The following is a 21,788-nucleotide window of genomic DNA, read 5'->3' as shown; positions in this document are numbered from 1 at the left end:
ATATAGATGCAACATTTTTAAAATAGAAAAAAAATTTTTTTCCTTATGATGAGAACTCTTAGGATTTATTCTCTCAACAACTTTCATACATAAAAGTGTTAATTATGTTTATCATGTTGTACATTACATCCCTAGTACTTATTTATCTTATAACTGGAAATTTGTACCTTTTGACTGCCTTCATCCATTTCCCCCTCCCCTCATTCCCCACCTCTGGTAACCACAAATCTGATCTTTTTTTCTATGAGCTTGCTTATTTGGTTTCGAAGTATAATTGACTGACAACATGTTAGTTCCTGCTAAACAACTTAGTGATTTTGTATTTCTATACATTTCAAAATGATCACCACAGTAAGTCTAGCTATGATCTGTCACCATATGAAGATATTACGTAATTATTGACTATATTCTCCATACTGTACATTTCATACCTGTGACTCATTTATTTTTGCAGGTGCAAGTTTTTACTTCTTAATCTCCCTCAGCTTTTTCTCTCTTTCCCTCAGCCCCTTCCCCTCAGCCCCTTCCCCTCCAGCAACCATCTGTTTGTTCTCTGTATCTATGACTCTGTTTCTGTTTTATGTTTGTTCATTTGTTTCGTTTTTACATTCCACATATAAGTGAAATCATACAGTATTTGTTTTTCTCTGTCTGACTTATTTCCCTAAGCATAATACCCTCTACATCTATCCTGTTGTCACAAATGGCAAGATTTCATTCTTTTTTATGGCTGAGTAATATTCTATTATATATTTTATGTATATTTATTTATATATGTATGCTACATCTTCTTTATCCATTCATCTATTAGTGGGCACTTAGGTTGCTTCCGTATTTTGGCTATTGTAAATAATGCTGCAATGAACATAGAGGTCTGTATATCTTTTCTAATTAGTGTTTTTGTTTTCTTCAGATAAATACCCAGGAGTGGAATTGTTGGATTTTATGGTAGTTCTGTTTTTAATTTTTTGAGGAATCTCCATACTGTTTTCCATACTGGCTGTACCAATTCACATTCCCACCAAGAGTGTACAAGGGTTACACTTTCTCTACGTCCTCACTAACACTTATTATTTGTTGTCTTTTTGATAACAGCCATTCTGCAAGGTGTGAGGTGATAGCTCATTGTCTTTTTAATCTCTGATGATTAACGATTTTGAGCATCTTTTCATGTGCCTGTTGGCCATCTGTGTGTCTTTTTCGGAAAAATGTTTATTCAGATCCTATGCCCATTTTTTAACTGGGTTGTTTGGGTTTTTTTGCTATGAGTTATATGAGTTGTTTGGATATTTTGAATACTAACTCATCGGATATATTGTTTACAAATATCTTCTCCCATTCAGTAGGTGGCCTTTTCATTTTTTCATAGTTTCCTTTGCTGTGCAAAAGCTTTTTAGTTTGATGTAGTCCCATTTGTTTGTTTTTACTTTTGTTTCCCTTGTCTGAGGAGACATATCCAAAAAAAATATTACTAAGACCAATGTCTTAGTACCTCACTCCTTTTTATGGAAAAACAATATTCTTGCATTGATAATATCACATTTTCTTTTTTCATTAATCAGTTGATGGACATTTGGGTTGTTTCCACTTTTTGGCTATTATGAATAATGCTTTTGTGAACATTCATGTACAAGTATTTTTGTTTGTGTCTATGTATGTACATATGTTTTTAACTTTGGGGGGTATATACTTAAGAGTGGAATACTGGGTTATATGGTAACTCTATGTTTAACTTCTAGAGGAACTGCAAGACTGTTTTCCAAAGTGTTTACACCATTTTATATTCTTACCAGCAATATATAAGGATTCCAATTCCTCCACATTCTTGCAAACACTTATGTTTTGCCTCTTTGAGTATAACCATCCTAATGGGTGTAAAGTGGTAACTCCTTATGGTTTTGATTTGGATTTCCCTAATGACTTATTATGTTGACCGTTTTCCATGTGCTTATTAGCCGTTTGTATATCTTCTTTGGAGAAATGTTTATTCAAGTCCTTTGCCCATTTTAAAATTAGGCTGTCTTTTTATTGTTGCATTGTAACTGTTATTTATGTATTCTGGACATTAGACCCTTATCAGATACTTGATTTGCACATAATTTCTCCCATTCTGTGGGGTTTTTAACTTTCTTGATAATATCCTCTGATGCACAAAAGTTTTTAATTTTGATGAAGTCCAATTTATCTACTTTTGTTACTTATACCTTTGGTGTCATATATAAAAATCCACTGTTAGGACTTCCCTGGTGGTTCAGTGGTTAAGACTCCGTGCTCCCAATGCAGGGGGCATGGGTTCGATTCCTGGTCAGGGAACTAAGATCTCGCATGCCACGTGGTGTGGCCAAAAAAAAAAAAAAAAAAAATCCACTTTTAAATCCAAGGTCATGTAGATTTACTCCTATGTTTTCTTCTAAGAGTGTTGGGTTTTAGCTCTTATATTTATGTCATTGATTTATTTTGATTAGTTGAGGTAGGAAGGAGTCCAACTTAGCTTTGATTTTTTTGTTTTTGTTTTTGTTGTTGTTTTTTGACATGTAGAAATCTAGTTGTCCTAACACCATTTATTAAAGAAATTATTCTTTCCTCATTGAATGGACTTGGCACCTTTGTCAAAAATCAGTTGGCCATATCCACACACTTATGGTCAATTAATCTACAACAAAGGAGGCAAGAATATATAATGGAGAAAAGACAGTCTCTTCAATAAGCGGTACTGGGAAAACTAGACAGCTCCATGTAAAAGAATGAAATTAGAATATTTTCTAACACCATATACAAAAATAAACTCAGAATGGATTAAAGACCTAAATGTAAGACCAGGAACCATAAAACTCCTGAAGAAAATATAGGCAAAACATCCTTTCACATAAGTTGTAGCAATATTTTTTTGGATCTGTCTCCTAAGGCAAAGGAAACAAAAGCGAAAATAAACAAATGGGACCTAATTAAACTAAAAAGCTTTTGCACAGCAAAGGAAACCACCAACAAAACAAAAAGACAACCTACTGAATGGCAGAAGATATTTGCAAATGATAAGATCGATAAGGGGTTAATATCCAACATATACAAACAGCTCCAACAACCCATGTCAAAACAAACAACTTGATTAAAAACTGGGCAGAAGATCTGAATAGACATTTTTCCAAAGGAGATATACAAATGGCCAACAGGCACATGAAAAGATGACCAACTTCATTAATCATCAGAGAAATGCAAATCAAAACCACAATGAGATATCACCTCACATCTTTCAGAATGGCTATCACCAAAAAGACCACAAAGAGCAAATGTTGGCAAGGATGTGGAGAAAATGTAACCCTTGTGCACTGTTGGTGGGACTGTAAATTGGTATAGCCACTGTGGAAAATGGTATGGGGGTTTCTCAAAAAACTAAAAATAGAGCTACCGTATGATCCAGCAATTCCATTCCAGGGTATATATTCAAATAAAATGAAAACAAATACCGTATGCTAACACATATATATGGAACCTAAAAAAAAATGGTTCTGAAGAACCTAGGGGCAGGACAGGAATAAAGATGCAGACGTAGAGAATGGACTTGAGGACATGGGGAGGGGGAAGGGTAAGCTGGAATGAAGTGAGAGAGTGGCATGGACATATATACACTACCAAATGTAAAATAGATAGCTAGTGGGAAGCAGCTGCATAGCACAGGGAGATCAGCTCGGTGCTTTGTGACCACCTAGAGGGGTGGGATAGGGAGGGTGGGAGAGAGACACAAGAGGGAGGAGATATGGCGATATATGTATATGTATAGCTGATTCACTTTGTTATACAGCAGAAACTAACACACTATTGTAAAGCAATTATACTCCAATAAAGATGTTAAAAAAAAAAAAAAAGAAAACACTAATTCAAAAAGATATATGCACCCCAGTGTTCATAGCAGCATTATTTACAATAGCTAGGATATGGAAACAACTGGTGTCCATCAACAGATGAATGGATAAAGAAAATGTCACACACACACACACACACACACACACACACACACTGGACTACTACTCAGTCTTAAAAAAAGAGTGAAATTTTGCCATTTGCAGCAACATGGATGGAGTTGGAGGGTATTATGCCTAGTGAAATAAGTCAGAGAAAGAGAAATACTATATGATAAAACTTATATGTGGAATTTAAAAAATAAAATAAAATAGTGGATATAACAAAAAAGAAACAGACTTACAGACATAGAGAACAAACCAGAGGGGAGAGGAAAGCAGGGAGGGACAAGGTAGGAGTATTGGATTAAGTGGTACAAACTACTATGTATAAAATAAATAAGCTACAAGGGTATGTTATACAGCACAGGGAATATAGCCAATATTTTATAGTAACTATCAATGGAATATAACCTTTAAAAATTGTGAATCACTATTTTGTACACCTAAAACTTATATAATATTGTAAATCAACTATACCTCAAAAAAAAAATAATAAAGATGTATTAAAACAAACAAACAAAAAAACCACCTAACTGACTGACATGGTCCAAAGCTGTGGTTTTTAGAGGTTTCATTGATGTGCATTTGATAAAAATTCAAACATATTTTACCCTAAAAAAAAAAATCACGTGGCCATAGATGTATGGGTTTATTTCTGGACTCTCTATTTCATTGGTTTATATGTCTATCCTTATGTTGTACCACACTGTTTTGATTACTGTAGCTTTCCATAAGTTTTGAAATCTGAAGTGTAAGTCCTTTGATTTTGTTCTCTTTTTCAAGATTGTTTTGGCTATTCTAGGCCCCTTGAAAGTCCACATGAATTTGAGGATCAGCTTTTCCATTTCTTCCCAAAAAGCTGTGGAGTTTTGATAGGGATTATGTTGAATCTGTAGACTGCTTTGTATAGTATTAATATTTTAACAACATTAAGTCTTCCTATCCATGATCAAGAGATGTTTTTCCATTTATTTAATTTCTTTCAGCAATATTTATTATACAAGTCTTTTGCTGCCTTGGTTAAATTTATTCCTAAATATTTTATTCCTTTGGATGCTATTGTAAATGGAATTATTTTTGTAATTTCCTTTCAGGATTTTTCATTGCTAATTTATAGAAACAACTGATTTTTCATGTTGATCTTGTACCCTGAAATCACTGAATTTGCTTATTAGCTCTAGTAGTTGTTTGTGTGTGTGTGTATTCTTTGGGAATATATGTACATTTATATATATATAGGTATATATAGATAGATAATCTGTATATAATCATGTCATCTATGACATAATCATGTCATCTCTGTAGATAATCATGTCATCTATGAATAGAGATAGTTTTACTTTTTCCTTTCCAATATATATGTCTTTTATTTCTTTTTCTTGTCTAATTGATCAGGCTACAACTTCCAGTACAATGTTGAGTAGCTGCAGTGAAAACAGAATCTTTGTCTTGTTCCTGAGCTTCAGGGGAAAGCTTTCAGGATTTCACTATTGAGTATGATGTTAGCTGTTTTTCATAAAAGTACTTCATCATGTTGAGAAATTTTACTTCTCTTCTTAGTTTTCTGAGTGTTTTTATCATGAAAGGGTGTTGGATTTTGTCAAGTTCCTTTTCAGTGTCAGTTATGACGGTGTCAGTTTTTCCCCTTGTCCTTTAATGTCATGTGTTGCATAGATTGATTTTCTACTGTTGAACTACTCTTCCATTCCTGATATAAATCCCACTTGGTCATGATGTATAATCCTTTTAACAGTTTGCTAGTATTTCATTGAGGATTTTTGTATCTACCAGCTACCCAAACCACCCCACCCCAGGGTACTGAAGTCTTTGTGGTCTTTAGATCTAATGATTTTCTTTAGTCCTTATGCAGTCAAAACTCTTGCCCATTCCTTCCTTTGATATTAGTTACTGTTGACTCCTTTCTCCCTGAAATACTCTTTCTTCTTGGTTTCTGAGGCAGTACACCTTCCTGTTTTCTCTCTCATTTCTAGGTACTCCTCCATCTCCACTGGAGATTCTCATCATCCTTTAAGTGTTTTATTTCTTAGGGATCCTTTGGAAGATCTTGGTGACTCCATTCACACTCAAACTTCAGTGATCCTTTTTATGCCAGCAACCCCAAGTCAGTGTCTCTGGATAAGGCTTCCTCTGATCTACATTTGGAGCCACCTCCTGAACAACTCCTCTGGAATGTCCCACAGGTAGTTAAATACCCAACAGGACTCACAGGTCTTTCATGTTCAGGCCTCTGCTTACCTTTGCAGGGAAATGTTAAGGGGCATTTCAGTCTTAAGGAAAGAGGTACAGCATTCATTTCATTTGAATCTCAGTTATGTTGGTTTCTAGCTCTTCATGCTTGAGAGAATTCCTTAGCTTCTTCCTTGTGTTTCTCTTGCTTCATTTGTAATGTGGGGACAATACTTGGTATGAAGATTAATGATAATGAAAAATGATAATGTATGTAAAGGTCTTGACCCATATTAAGTTCTAAATAAATGGCAGCTATTTAGTAATAGTATTGGTCAGACATAAAAGGGAATAGAAAATAACACTAGCTGTCCATCGTTTCTACTGACACTGACTTAAGCTTCCATCCATTTTTATGCTGGGTGGGACTTGAGCAGCAGATACCAGATGAAGAGTACTGGAGCCTTCCTCTGGGTCCAGTCTGGGGATTTATCACTATAATAAGATCATCTTTTTATTGTTAAGCCCCTTTTGGTTAGTGATCCAAAATTGGATGTTATTCTGCTGTATAGAAAACTGTATTTATTAATTAGTGTGTTTTTATACTCATTGCTTGCCTTAAGGTGATCATCCATCCACTGATTTTTATTTAAGTACTAGTGGTTTTCTACTTCCTCTGTTTTTGTGCTTCAAATTCTGGCTTTACCATTCATGAAACAGAATGGGAAATAGATTCATTAAAAATCAGATTAGAATTTGTTACAAGAGAAAGCTGGGAAGTCTCTGCATTTAGTGCTTTGAAATGATGAATTGCTTTGTTTTAAATATTAAGACACCCATCAATGAAATATTTATGCATCATTTGCCTATTTAAATATCAATTCAATAATCAATTATTAAAGCTCTGATAAGTACCTAAAATCTTTCAATCAAGATCAAAGGACTTTTTAAATTTGAATAAGGTATTGTACTGGAAATTTTACTGTCTTTTTAAGGTTCACTTTAAAAACTAGGTGCCTGTTTTATGTGAGTTCTTTGCTAAAATAATTTTTAAATGGCTTAAAAATCACTTGGACTTTTTTTTTTTTCAAATTATCTTCTCCCAGTGCCTTAACATAAGGAAAGGGTGCCCTAACTTTGGGTGCAATTATTATATTCAAGTTTTAGTAACTTCATTCATTCACTTCTAAACTGTAAATGGAAGAAAAGTACATATTTTTGTAAGACCTACCTCGACACGTATGCTTTGATGAATGGAATGATTTTGAAATGCCGGTTTTCACGTCCCAAGCTCTTCAGCGTTTGAAGAGTTAAATCCGGGGTTGGCTTCCGTCCCTAGCCCGGGAAGCCACTAGGGCTCGGAGCGCGGCCTCCGCTGTTAACTCTCTGGGCCGACCGGCCCCCCAAAGGCGCCGGAACCGCCGGATTCCGCCCGAGGGGCGGGCCCACTCTGCCCGGCTTCTCCCGCGACCCCGCCCCTGCGCCGGCACCGCCGCGGCCTCCCTGGTAGTTGCTCGCGATGATGCAAACACTCACTTCCCGCATCCACTCCCCACAGAGGCCGCGGAGCCGGCGCCAGCCGGGCGCGCCGCCGAGCCGCGCGGCATGGGCAACATCCAGAAGAAGCTGACGGGCAAGAGCGAGGGCGGCCGGCGGCCGGAGAGGGGCGCGCCGCGGCGGGGCCGGGCGCTGGAGGCCGGCGCGGACAAGTGGGACCGGCCGCGGACCCCGGCGACGGCGGGCGGTGCCAGTGGGCACCCGGGCGGCGGGCGGGGCGCCGGGGACCCCGCGGCCAGCGCGCCCCCTGGGCCCGGCGCGTCCCCCGGACCTGGCTCGCCGCCGCCGACGGCGCCCGCCGTCCAGGTCGGCCCCGCCGGCCTGAAGAGCCAGGGCAACGAGCTCTTTAAAAACGGGCAGTTCGCCGAGGCGGCTCTCAGGTACTCGGCGGCGATCGCGCAGCTGGAGCCTGCAGGTGAGTGAGCTGCGCCCGCGGGGTCCCTGGCCCCTCGGGCTGCGGCTCGCGAGACCTGAAGGGGCCACCGCGGGAGAGGCGCGGGCCACCTCCCGAATGACAGGCGCTCGCCCTGTAGGTTCCTTCCCAGTAACCGAGGGCAGGGCGGGAGCGACTCCACCTCCGGGAGCTGTACCTTGGAACGCGTAGCGTGTGCCCGCGCCGGGCACGGTTGCAGCGGTCCCTTACGGGCTTGGCCTCTGTGGCCACTGCGGGCACAGGGAGGTCCTCGGAGCTGCATTAGCAGCGGGGTGTAGGACTGCAGTGCCGCGGGAGACCTCAGTCGTCTGGTGAACTGTGATTTCGCTAATGGATTTTAACTGTATTTAATTAACTGTGATTTTAGGAAGTGGAAGTGCAGATGATCTAAGTATCTTATATTCAAATAGAGCAGCATGTTACCTAAAAGACGGAAACTGCAGTGGCTGCATTCAAGACTGTAACAGGTAAACTGCCCGTTTTCAGCTTTGTCAGGAGATTATCATTTCACTGTGATGAATATAGTAAATTTTCTGCATAAGAGTCTAATTTCTTAAGACATTTAAGATGTGTTAATTGGTTAATACATAGAACTCGTAAATCCTTTCACATATATGAAGACAATTATAGAAGATTGTGCAAACTTTTTTCACTTCCACTGCTATCACCTTAATTCATACTCTTTTTCACATCAATCCCAGAGTACTGGAGAAGCCTTCTAACTAGTCTCTCTGCTTCCTCTAATCCACTGTGGCATCAGAATAGCTTTTCCGGAAGCATTATTTTGTGCAGACTGTTTCAGCGGGTGTTCAGTGGCTCAGTATGGTCTTCTAGATAATTATAACCTCCTCTGTCACCACACTGCCCCCCAAAAAAGCTTTCTGCTCCCATTTGGTCCATATCTATAATGCCCTCTGCACATCTTTGCTTTTCAGAAATCCTTCCTCTTCAGCTTCCCCATCCTCTCTGCTTTCCTCGTCACCTCAGGCTCCCTGGTCATCTTCATGGCTGTAATGCTTGCACTGTCACTCTCACACCTGTAGGTACTTATGTCATCCACTGCATTGGATTTTAAGCTCCCTGAGGTCAAGAAGCATGTATTATAGGGTTGCATCCCTCAAGCACATTAGTCACCCATGGTACTCAACAAGTTACTTGCTGAGATGGATGAATATATTTACATGAATAAAAAGTATCGTTTTACCATTAAATAATAAGCCTGCTTCAGGAGCCCTTTGGAAAGAAGCTACTATTAGTGCATCTAAAACATAAGAAGCCATATGTACTGGTTTAACCTTCACAGTTTTGGTTTACTCCGGTAGTCTGGTATAATTGTTAATATCACCCCCTTTCACTCTCAGAAGCCCTAGTTTGGACAATAGCATATGTGGACACCTTGATTATAAGGTAAACAATTTTTTTTTCCATTGATAGTATCAGTTTATTGATATGGATAAAATCTTGCTGGTATCTGTGCCTGCAGTTTAAAAAGAAGGCCGTGAGCTGCTTGGATTTTTTGCCTATTTTACATATTAAGATTTAAAATCAGTAATATTTATATTCACTTTGGTCTGACTCTAGACCCCACCTACTGCTGTGCTTGCTCACACTAGCTAATTGTTACGTTTTCAGGATCTTGTGAGTTGGTTGAAGTCAAGTTGGTAGTTGAAATCTGCCATGGTTGGAGTACTACTAATACCATGAAAATTGGCAAATGCCCCAAATCTGGACCTTTTTCTCAGGAGAGCCAGTTGTTAAACATTTACTGCTGCCCATAACTAACGACAGACCACGTGTATTTGCAGATTATCAGGCACGTTGTGACTTGCAGCTAAGAACCTTTCAGTTCAAGTGTGTGATGGTAATACATTACCCTTCAAACTTGTCTTAGGTCTTCCTTCAGTGAGTGAGTTCAGGACTCTAGTTAAAAACAGCGGACTCACTTTATCCTTAAGTGAGAGAGAGAGAGTAAGGTGGCAGACATTTTCTTGCTAAAATGTGATTCAGTGTAGACCCAGGAGGAAGTCACAGAGGAGACTCTGGGGTCAGGAGTGGGGGCGGGCGCTAGAATGGAGGTTTGCCCTGGAGGAGAGCGGGAGATTGCCTGCAGGGGAGGGAGGGAGGTGGGTGGTGGTTTAGGTAAGGTGTCCTTAGTTAAGAGCTGTGTTCTAGGCCGAGGAATCTGGCTCTGCTGGTCAGTACTGACCTTTCTAGAAACCGACTTACTTAGATGTTTTCTTTGATACCTGGTGTATGAGTCTTAGCATAAGGGCATGGGGTGATTTTACTCCAAAGCAGCGATTCTCAAACTCATTTCAGTGCCGGGGAAACCATGATTTACTTATGCGAACATGCTGAAATATGGCTGTATTTAAATCTGTATAAACTAGGAACCAATTATTAGCAGAAGGATGACTGTTTTCTCTTCACCTCAAAAAGATTACATACATTTTAAAGGGAGCCTATTTTTTAGTTTTTCAGTTAATTATCTTTGCTCCTGTTGGAGAGTTGTTTCCTGTTGCAGGAGCGCTTATTACAAAACAAGTGGTAGCAGGATTCAAACAGCGAAAAAGAAAAACTCCCCGGGGCAAAGTTTAAAATAAGGGAGAGGGGGAACCTATGAAATAACTTTGTATGCATTTTTGGGGAAAAGTCTTTGATTTTAAGTGTCTACACTCCTGGGGCCTACTCCGAAGCACTTCCCTTGAGCTCTTTCCCAGGGGCTTATGGAGAGCAGCTGTTGGGAGCCTGAGGCGTGTTTGAGGAGCTCAGTGGCTGCAGGCCCTGCCCTCTCCTCGCCTCAGCATCTCCAGGTTTCTAGGTTAGGCTTCCAGGTGAAGCATGAAACAGTGTTATGACACCTAAGAAAAGTTTAAAACCAAATGATTTTAAACAATAAAACAATTTCTAGAAATAATTCTAGAATTTCTAGAATTATTTCTAGAAATTTCTAGAAATTCTAGAATTATTTCTAGAAATTACTTATCATTCTTATAATTGCTTATCAGCTAAAAGAAAAATCTTCACTGTTCCCATCTGTCAGAGAATCTTTTTGGGTTATCTAAACCACATCAAAAATCTTTCACTGACTTTCCATTGAGGATATTCTGACAGAATCAAGACGAATGAATGTTGCCTAGTAATCCTCTGCTTTTTCTCATCTTTGCTCCTCGCAGACGGACTTGAAATTAGAAGACGATTTAAGAGTCTTAACTGTGTTAACTTGAATAGTTAAACTTTTGTAAACCCTGGTTTAAAAGTTCTCTGTGTGTGTTTGCTTTTATGAATGGATGTGCTTTTTTTTTTTTTCTTTTTTTCTTCTAGTGGAATTCCCACTTAAAAGCTCACATTCATTTTCAGGATTGTGGTTAAAGAGAAAACACCTTGCATTTACTTGGCTGGGCAATGCTAAAAATTAAACGCATCATCTCATTCAGTTTTAGATTCCACGCCTACCTCAGGTCAATCTTGTGGATAAATAGCACCTTGGGTGTTGGAAGTCTTTGGTAAAATGGGGGTAGTCTTGTGTTTGTGACCTATATTTATAATCACTGTTTGTGTAGTTAATATCCCCTAAGCATTTAACTAAGGTAGATTTAAGGCAGTGGTACAGATGCCCAGAAACCTGTTTTCTAGTGTTTGAGTGTTTTTAATAGACTTTAATTTTATTTTTAAAATAATTTTTACTGGTTACAAGAGTAACACATACCTATTATAGAAAAAAATCTTAAAACCCAGTACAACGCAAAGGAGATCATTAAAATCATCCCCAATCCTAACACCTAGGCAGAGCAAAATTGGTTATTTTTCCAAGAAATGAAGCTAATTAGGTTTAATGACATTTCTTGAACAAATTCTATGGTACGCAGCTGAGGAACACACCCACACGTGCAGTTGAGTATCTGTACAATGTAGAGCAGTGGTCCCCAACCTCTTGGGCACCAGGGACCAGTTTCGCGGAAGACAGTTTTCCTTGGATTGGGGGGGATGGTTCAGGAAGTCACGCGAGGGACTGGGAGGTGGGGAGCGGCAGGTGAAGCTTCGCTCGCTCACCCGCCGCTCACCTCCTGCTGTGCAGCCTGGTTCCTAACAGGCCGTGGACCGGTACCGGTCCGTGGCCCAGGGGTTGGGGACCCCTGAATGGCAGGTGACTCCAAGTTCCTTTATCTGTGGTGCTCTTGTTTCCGTTCGTGGTAGAAAGAGTGTAGGCCCTGCAGGTTCATTTGGGAGGGGTTTGCCGAGTCCCTCCAGTGGCCTGGCAGTGATCTAGGCACTGGGATACAGTGGTGATCAGCTCCCGCAACGCCCTTGCTTTCCTGTAGCTTAAATTCAGAAGAACGGGCATGTGGGCAGACGGCTCCCTGTGTCTCTCCGTTTCCTCACCTGCAACATGAACATATTACTATTTACCTTGCAGGCTTGCTGTGACATTAGGTGAGAATGTCTGCAGAGACTAGCACCGGCAGATGTTGTCGGAGCTTCCTCCTTCCAGATCACTGTAGACAGGAATAGACAGCAGATCTCTAGGACTGTTGGGGAGAAAGTCAAGAAGCCCTCACTCGTGCTTTTCCTGAAGCAAGTTAAATGTCTGATATATAAACTGCTCATGCATAAGAATTACCAAAAGAGCAAACCTTTATCCCCACTGTGGACAGTCTGGCACAGAGATTTGTTAGTGGATTATTAGCTCTTCATAGGATCTCTGCACGGAGTACTTCTTTACAGTTTCAGTTGATTTTGTTAAAACTAAGAGTACAATAGTTTTCATTCATAAATACAATCCTTTGATTGTATGCTTTATTTCAGAGTATAATGAAGTGCCTTAAATAGTGAGGTAGCTTTAAGCAGTTACTTCAGACAAAACCAAGGAACATAACCTTGAAATACATCTCTAGTGATATTGGAAATGCTTCATAGACTAAAAAGTGCAAGGTGAAAATTCATGACTTACAAGAAATCATTGGATACTTACTCCCTTGATTTCCTCGGGTCTATGTTTGAAGCCCTTTGGCAGCAAGTAAATCATAGTCAACTGTATTAAGTTTTGGAGAGCTGATTTTCAAAATGCAGTGTAGGTTTTGTGGTTCTGTGCTAAGTGCCTTATTAAATACATAGGTGCAAATAAAAATTTTCCTTTTAATCTGTCAATAACAAGAACCTGTTGAAAGCCTACTCTGTGCCTGGTGCCATGATGGGCTCTGCTAGTACACAGGGGAGTGGGAGGGAGGGCACCACCTGCTGTCAGGGAGTTCAGTCTCACTGGGGGAAAGAGTAAATGCCAAAGGGCTTCAATACTGGTTTAAAAGAAAGGAAGTAACCACAGATTTGATTGCTCTGCTACTCTGGGTTTGCCTTTCTGGTATGTTGCCAGATCCCCAAGGTAAAATATCAGATATGTATGTGAGAGTCCAGTCCTATCGGATACATTCAGTTAGTGTAAGTTAGGGAGTAATTTTCAAAACAAATGACAGTGTAATATTTCTGTCTCCTTTAGGGCTCTGGAACTTCATCCATTCTCAGTCAAGCCTCTTCTTCGACGAGCAATGGCCTATGAAACTTTAGAGCAGTATCAGAAAGCTTATGTGGATTATAAAACAGTGTTGCAAATAGACTGCGGAATCCAGATAGCAAATGACAGTGTTAACAGGTAACCTAATCAGAGGCAGCCGCCTGAGGTCTAGTTGTTTTCTAATGGAATGAGATTTTATTTTCCTCCCCTCCTTCAAGAACGATATCAAAGTGTAGACGTGTTCTTTGTTACTGGCATTACATGAATGATTGCCTTCTTTCATTCCTTCAAAACCAAATGGTTTTGATGGATGTCTTCATGAGCCTGCTAGATATTTGTGTTATATACCCTTTAAATAGACACTCATCTAGGATGAGTATTAACTTAAACTGGTAAAATAGCAAAGAATTTGGTTCTAATTTATATTATGACCTATTTACCCCCTGGGTGAGAATGAGAAGGTAAGAATTTCCAGACTTCATAAATTGCTTTCAGGTGAACTTTGAAAATTACTACTTGGATAACGTTTCTAGTTATGTATAATATTTTCTGACCCCATTTGTCCAAAGTATAATTTCTTCCAAGTATGTGTACATTACACTGAGCCTCGTGTTGGTCTAGTGTACCATGCCCCACTCCCCACAAAAAGACAGAAAGGGGGAAAAAAAAATGACATAGTCTCTGTCTTTAAGCAAACTAGAACATAGCTAGGGGGAACAACTTAACATAAGACAGATTCTCCCCAAGTGTGAACATTAGTGAGGTGGGGATCACAGAGAGGTCAGGCTGCCTTTGTCTTTGTGGGCCGCAGTTGTTGGAGAGGTGAAGGGCGTTGAGAGACCACGAGGGGACCTTGAACAAAGCTATGGAAAATGAGAATGGCAGGTTTTGGATTAATTCTTTTTTTAAGATCCTGCCTTACCTCCCCACCTGGTCCCACTGCACTTTGGAGAAAAACTCTTGGAAAGATCTGTGTGGAGAGTGGGCAGCCGTTCCTTGGTGCTTCTACCATGTGGTCGCTCAGGACCTGTCTGGTCCCAGCCTGTCTGGAAGTAAAGGGTAGATATTGGTTATTGGATCTGAGTGGGACCAGATGGAACTGTGGGCATTCACAGCTTGGTCTCCATCCTGTAGAATCAGGCATGTCACTGAGAGCTCTCCAAGCCTTTTCTCCCGCCGCACAGCTGCCTTGCTGCACGTCATGGGCTGCCTCCTCATATGTGTCTGAAGGCTCTCCTTCCCCCTTTTTGTCTGGTTAATTCCTTCTTGTCCTGAAGAAGAGGACTTTCCCTGATCCACCATCTCCCCAGCACACGTGCCCTTCAGGCTCCTCTCCTACCACCTGTGCCTTCTTTCCATATTGTTTGTAAATTCTCTGCCTTCTCTTTTTGTAAAGTTCTTTTTCTCTTATTCTTCTAGGAGTTCCTGGAGGTCGGGGTTGTGTTTTACCCGTCTCTGGAGTTGCGGTACTTTGTACAGTAGGCATCCTCAGTAAAATTGTGTGGAATGAATGCATTCTCCAACAGACAGAGCGTGGCTCACCCCATGCTGTGGAATTCTGCTCTTAATTTGCCCATCCTCTGTCTGGGAGTCTCCGAGATGGTTGGGGAAAGTAGGATCTTCTCCTAGGGTTAGGGGTTCTTGTGAAACAAAGAAGTATCTGACAGAGAGACAAGGGGCCTGTTGAGGAGGTGTTTTAGGAAATCTGGTTCATAATGATAGGCTGAATGGTCTGAAGGGAGGAATTTATGTCTGAGAGACTGTGGTCATTCACATTTCTGAACCTTCTGCATTATGCTTTGTTAAAAAATTGAAGTAAAATTCACATAACAAGTAAATTAACTATTTTAAGGTGTACAATTTAGTGGCCTTTAGTACACTCACAGTGTTGTGCAGCCATCACCTTTAACTAGTTCCAAAATATTCCATCCCCAAAGGGAAACTCTGTCCCCATTAAGCAGTCACTCCTCATTCTCCCTTTCCAAGCACCTGGTCTGCTGTCTCTGTGGATTTACCCTTTCTGGATAGTTCATATAAATAGAATCATACGATATGTACCTTTGGTGTCTGGCTTATTTCACTTAGCATAATGTTTTCAAGGTTGGTCCACGGTGTGGCATGTATGTTGATGTCATTTCTTTTTATGACTGAATAATATTCTGTCGTATGGATGTATCACATTGTGTTTATCCATTCATCCGTTGATGGACCTTTCAGCTGTTTCCACCATTTGGCTGTTGTGAATAGTGCTGCTATGAACATTCACGTGCAAGGTTTTGTTTGCATACCTGTTTTCAGTTCCTTTTGGCGTACACCTAGGCATGGAATTGCTGAGTCATATGGTAATTCTGTTTAGCTTTTTGAGGATTGTATTGTAATTTTTATATGTACTCAAGAAGGTTCTTTTACACAAGTTGACTTTTAAGACTCATTCATTTTTTTAAATCGAATGGCTCTTGCTGATACATCATTTGATAAGAAGATGAGGAGGCTTTGTCTGGTTTTGCCATATATATCTCCTATAAAATATCCACTTAGAAAATTTCACTATTCCTTTTCATGAATCCCATATTTATGCTTGCTTTGCCACCTAAGCCACAGAAGCTTTTTTTTTTTTAAATTTAAACATCTGTGCTTATTTTGTCTGTGTCTTCCATTAACCATATCCCTCTCCAGGAATCTTATGTGTTACATTTCCCTGCATATACTTATTTATTCCCAGGCAACACATCATCTCTTTTCAGCTGCTTCTTCCTTACCTCTCTGCTCGTAATACAAGTTTTGCTTGAAAATTCTTTTTTTCTAAAATTTTCTTTCTTTTTCTTCTGCTATTGTGGGTGGTTATACATTTATTTTTTCAAATTTATTTTTTACACTAAAATATATGAGATGTGGTTATCATAACCAAAGATCACTATTGAAATTTCGGTTTATGAAATTGTAGGGAAAGTGTATGTATTACGTTTGCCTCTATATAAATATAAAATTTTTTTCACACAAAAAGTACTACTGAGCTAACTAATATGAATGCATTCTACTAATTACCAGTAACTTTCTCAGTCTTGGGGACCACCTTTTTAAAATTATTTATTTATTTTTAACATCTTTATTGGAGTATAATTGCTTTACAACGGTGTGTTAGTTTCTGCTTTATAACAAAGTGAATCAGCTATACATATACATATATCCCCGTATCTCCTCCCTCTTGAGTCTCCCTCCCTCCCACCCTCCCTATCCCACCCCCTGGGTGGTCACAAAGCACCGAGCTGATCTCCCTGTGCTATACGGCTGCTTCCCACTAGCTATCTATTTTACATTTGGTAGTGTATATATGTCCATGCCACTCTCTCACTTCGTCCCAGCTTACCCTTCTCTTTCCTCGTGTCCTCAAGTCCATTCTCTGCGTCTGCATCTTTATTCCTGTCCTGCCCCCAGGTTCTTCAGAACCTTTTCTTTTTTTTTTTTTAAATTTAGATTCCATATATATGTGTTAGCATACAGTATTTGTTTTCCTCTTTCTGACTTACTTCACTCTGTATGACAGACTCTATGTCCATCCACCTCACTACAAATAACTCCATTTCGTTTCTTTTTATGGCTGAGTAATATTCCATTGTATATATGTGCCACATCTTCTTTATCCATTCATCTGTCGATGGACATTTAGGTTGCTTCCATGTCCTGGCTATTGTAAATAGAGCTGCAGTGAACATTGTGGTACATGACTCTTTTTGAATTACGGTTTTCTCTGGGTATATGCCCAGTAGTGGGATTGCTGGGTCATATGGTAGTTCTAATTTTAGTTTTTTAAGGACCCTCCATACTGTTCTCCATAGTGGCTGTATCAGTGTACATTCCCACCAACAGTGCAAGAGAGTTCCCTTTTCTCCAAACCCTCTCCAGCATTTATTGTTTGTAGATTTTTTGATGATGGCCATTCCGACTGGTGTGAGATGATACCTCATTGTAGTTTTGATTTGCATTTCTCTAATGATTAGTGATGTTGAGCATCCTTTCATGTGTTTGTTGACATTCTGTATATCTTCTTTGGAGAAATGTCTGTTTATTTATTTTTTTTATTTTTGTTTTTATTTCCAATTCTCTAGGAGGTGGGTCAGAAAGGATCTTGCTGTGATTTATGTCATAGAGTGTTCTGCCTATGTTTTCCTCTAAGAGTTTTATAGTGCCTGGTCTTACATTTAGGTCTTTAATCCATTTTGAGTTTATTTTTGTATATGGTGTTAGGGAGTGTTCTAATTTCATTCTTTTACATGTAGCTGTCCAGTTTTCCCAGAACCACTTATTAAAGAGGCTGTCTTTTCTCCATTGTATATTCTTGCCTCCTTTATCAAAAATAAGGTGACATAGGTGTGTGGGTTTATCTCTGGGTTTTCTATTCTGTTCCATTGATCTGTATTTCTGTTTTTGTGACAGTACCATGCTGTCTTTGATTACTGTAGCTTTGTGGTATAGTCTGAAGTCCAGGAGCCTGATTCCTCCAGCTCTGTTTTTCTTTCTCAAGATTGCTTTGGCTATTCGGGGTCTTTTGTGTTTCCATACAAATTGTGCAATTTTTTGTCCTAGTGCTGTGAAAAATCACATTGGTAGTTTGATAGGGATTGCATTGAATCTGTAGATTGCTTTGGGTAGTATAGTCATTTTCACAATGTTGATTCTTCCAATCCAAGAACACGGTATATCTCTCCATCTGTTTGTATCATTAATTTCTTTCATCAGTGTCTTATAGTCGTCTGCATACAAGTCTTTTGTCTCCTTAGGTAGGTTTATTCCTAGGTATTTTATTCTTTTTGTTGCAGTGGTAAATGCGAGTGTTTCCTTAATTTCTCTTTCAGATTTTTCATCATTAGTGTATAGCAATGCAAGAGATTTCTGTGCATTAATTTTGTATTCTGCTACTTTACCAAATTCATTGATTAGCTCTAGTAGTTTTCTGGTAGCATCTTTAGGATTCTCTATGTATAGTATCATGGCATCTGCAAACAGTGACAGCTTTACTTCTTCTTTTCTGATTTGGATTCCTTTTATTTCTTTTTCTTCTCTGATTGCTGTGGCTAAAACTTCCAAAACTATGTTGAATAACAGTGGTAAGAGTGGGCAACCTTGTCTTGTTCCTGATCTTAGTGGAAATGGTTTCCATTTTTCACCATTGAGGACGATGTTGGCTGTGGGTTTGTCATATATGGCCTTTATTATGTTGAGGTAAGTTCCGTCTATGCCTACTTTCTGGAGGGTTTTTACCATAAATGGGTGTTGAATTTTGTTGAAAGCTTTTTCTGCATCTATTGAGATGATCATATGGTTTTTATTCTTCAATTTGTTAATATGGTTTATCACATTGTTTGATTTGTGTATATTGAAGAATCCTTGCATTCCTGGGATAAACCCCACTTGATCATGGTGTATGATCCTTTTAATGTGCTGTTGGATTCTGTTTGCTAGTATTTTGTTGAGGATTTTTGCATCTATGTTCATCAGTGATATTGGCCTGTAGTTTTCTTTCTTTGTGACATCTTTGTTTGGTTTTGGTATCAGGGTGATGGTGGCCTCGTAGAATGAGTTTGGGAGTGAACCTCCCTCTGCTATATTTTGGCAGAGTTTGAGGATAGGTGTTAGCTCTACTCTAAATGTTTGATAGAATTCGCCTGTGAAGCCATCTGATCCTGGGCTTTTGTTTGTTGGAAGATTTTTAATCTCAGTCTCAATTTCAGTGCTTGTGATTGGTCTGTTTATATCTTCTGTTTCTTCCTGGTTCAGTCTCAGAGGGTTGTGCTTTTCTAAGAAATTGTCCATTTCTTCCAGTTTGTCCATTTTATTGGCATAGAGCTGCTTGTAGTAATCTCTCATGATCCTTTGTATTTCTGCAGTGTCAGTTGTTACTTCTCCTTTTTCACTTCTAATTCTATTGATTTGAGTCTTCTCCCTTTTTCTCTTGATGAGTCTGGCTAATGGTTTAACAATTTTGCTTATCTTCTCAAAGAACCAGCTTTTTGTTTTATTGATCTTTGCTATTGTTTCCTTCATTTCTTTTTCATTTATTTTTGATCTGATCTTTATGATTTCTTTCCTTCTGCTAACTTTGTGGGGGTTTTTGTTCTTCTTTCTCTAATTGCTTTAGGTGTAAGGTTAGGTTGTTGGAGATGTTTCTTGTTTCTTGAAGTAGGATTGTATTGCTATAAACTTCCCTCTAAGAACTGCTTTTGCTGTGTCCCATAGGTTTTGGGGCATCGTGTTTTCATTGTCATTTGTTTCTAGGTACTTGTTGGTTTCCTTTTTGATTTCTTCTGTGATCTCTTGGTTGTTAAGTAGTGTATTGTTTAGCCTCCATGTGTTTGTATTTTTTACAGATTTTTTCCTGTAATCGATATCTAGTCTCATAGCATTGTGGTCGGAAAAGATACTTGATACGATTTTAATTTTCTTAAATTTTCCAAGGTTTGATTTGTGACCCAAGATATGATCTATCCTGGAGAATGTTCCATGAGCACTTGAGAAGAAAGTGTATTCTGTTGTTTTTGGATGGAATGTCCTATAAATATCAATTAAGTCCATCTTGTTTAATGTATCATTTAAAGCTTGTGTTTCCTTATTTAGTTTCATTTTGGATGATCTGTGCATTGGTGAAAGTGGGGTGTTAAAGTCCCCTACTATGATTGTGTTACTGTTGGTTTCCCCTTTTATGGCTGTTAGCATTTGCCTTATGTATTGAGGTGCTCCTATGTTGGGTGCATAAATATTTACAATTGTTATATCTTCTTCTTGGATTGAGCCCTTGATCATTATGTAGTGTCCTTCTTTGTCTCTGGTAATAGTCTTTATTTTAAAGTCTATTTTGTCTGATATGAGAATTGCTACTCCAGTTTTCTTTGGATTTCCATTTGCATGGAATATCTTTTTCCATCCCCTTTCAGTCTGTATGTGTCCCTAGGTCTGAAGTGGGTCTCCTGTAGACAGCATATATGTGGATCTGTTTCGGTATCCATTCAGCCAGTCTATGTCTTTTGGTTGGAGCATTTAATCCACTTACATTTAAGGTAGTTATCGATATGTATGTTCCTATTACCATTTTCTTAATTGTTTGGGGTTTGTTATTGTAGGTCTTTTCCTTCTCTTGTGTTGCCTGCCTAGAGAAGTTCCTTGAGCATTTTCTGTAAAGCTGGTTTGGTGGTGCTGAATTCTCTTAGGTTTTGCTTGTCTGTAAAGGTTTTAATTTCTCCGTCGAATCTGAATGAGATCCTTGCTGGGTAGAGTAATCTTGGTTGTAGGTTTTTCCCTTTCATCACTTTAGATATGTCCTGCCACTCTCTTCTGGCTTGCAGAGTTTCTGCTGAAAGATCAGCTGTTAACCTTATGGGGAGTCCCTTGTATGTTATTTGTTGTTTTTCCCTTGTTGCTTTTAATATTTTTTTCTTTGTATTTAATTTTTGATAGTTTGATTAATGTGTGTCTTGGCGTGTTTCTCCTTGGATTTATACTGTATGGGACTCTCTGCACTTCCTGGACTTGACTATTTCCTTTCCCATATTAGGGAAGTTTTCAACTATAATCTCTTCAAATATTTTCCCAGTCCCTTTCTTTTTCTCTTCCTCTTCTGGGACCCCTATAATTCGAATGTTGGTGCATTTAATGTTGTCCCAGAGGTCTCTGAGACTGTCCTCAATTCTTTTCATTATTTTTCCTTTATTCTGCTCTGCGGTAGTTATTTCCACCATTTTATCTTCCAGGTCACTTATCCGTTCTTCTGCCTCAGTTATTCTGCTATTGATTCCTTCTAGAGAATTTTTAATTTCATTTATTGTGTTGTTCATCATTGTTTGTTTGCTCTTTAGTTCTTCTAAGTCCTTGTTAAACGTTTCTTGTATTTTCTCCATTCTATTTCCAAGATTTTGGATCATCTTTACTATCATTACTCTGAATTCTTTTTCAGATAGACTGCCTATTTCCTCTTCATTTGTTTGGTCTGGTGGGTTTTTACCTTGCTCCTTCATCTGCTGTGTGTTTCTCTGTCTTCTCATTTTGCTTAACTTATTGTGTTTGGGGTCTCCTTTTTGCGGGCTGTAGGTTCGTAGTTCCTGTTGTTTTTGGTGTCTGCCCCCAGTGGCTATGGTTGGCTCAGTGGGTTGTG

At 39.1% G+C, this 21,788-nt stretch overlaps 1 protein-coding gene across 2 annotated transcripts in view; it reads left to right on the top strand.

Annotated features, from left to right (window-relative positions):
- SPAG1 (sperm associated antigen 1) overlaps positions 1–21,788 on the top strand; it is a 93,375-nt gene that overhangs the window by 57,376 nt on the left and 14,211 nt on the right. For both annotated transcript variants that reach the window (XM_059901307.1, XM_059901306.1), the window contains 3 exons: positions 7,705–8,118; positions 8,504–8,603; positions 13,631–13,783. In XM_059901307.1, coding sequence (XP_059757290.1) covers positions 7,705–8,118; positions 8,504–8,603; positions 13,631–13,783 — 667 coding nt within the window. The remainder of the gene's footprint in view (positions 1–7,704; positions 8,119–8,503; positions 8,604–13,630; positions 13,784–21,788) is intronic.

Source organism: Balaenoptera ricei, chromosome 17, assembly GCF_028023285.1.
Source record: "Balaenoptera ricei isolate mBalRic1 chromosome 17, mBalRic1.hap2, whole genome shotgun sequence".
In the NCBI taxonomy this organism is placed as follows: Eukaryota; Metazoa; Chordata; class Mammalia; order Artiodactyla; family Balaenopteridae; genus Balaenoptera; species Balaenoptera ricei.
This window is presented reverse-complemented; position numbering and strand designations above follow the sequence as displayed.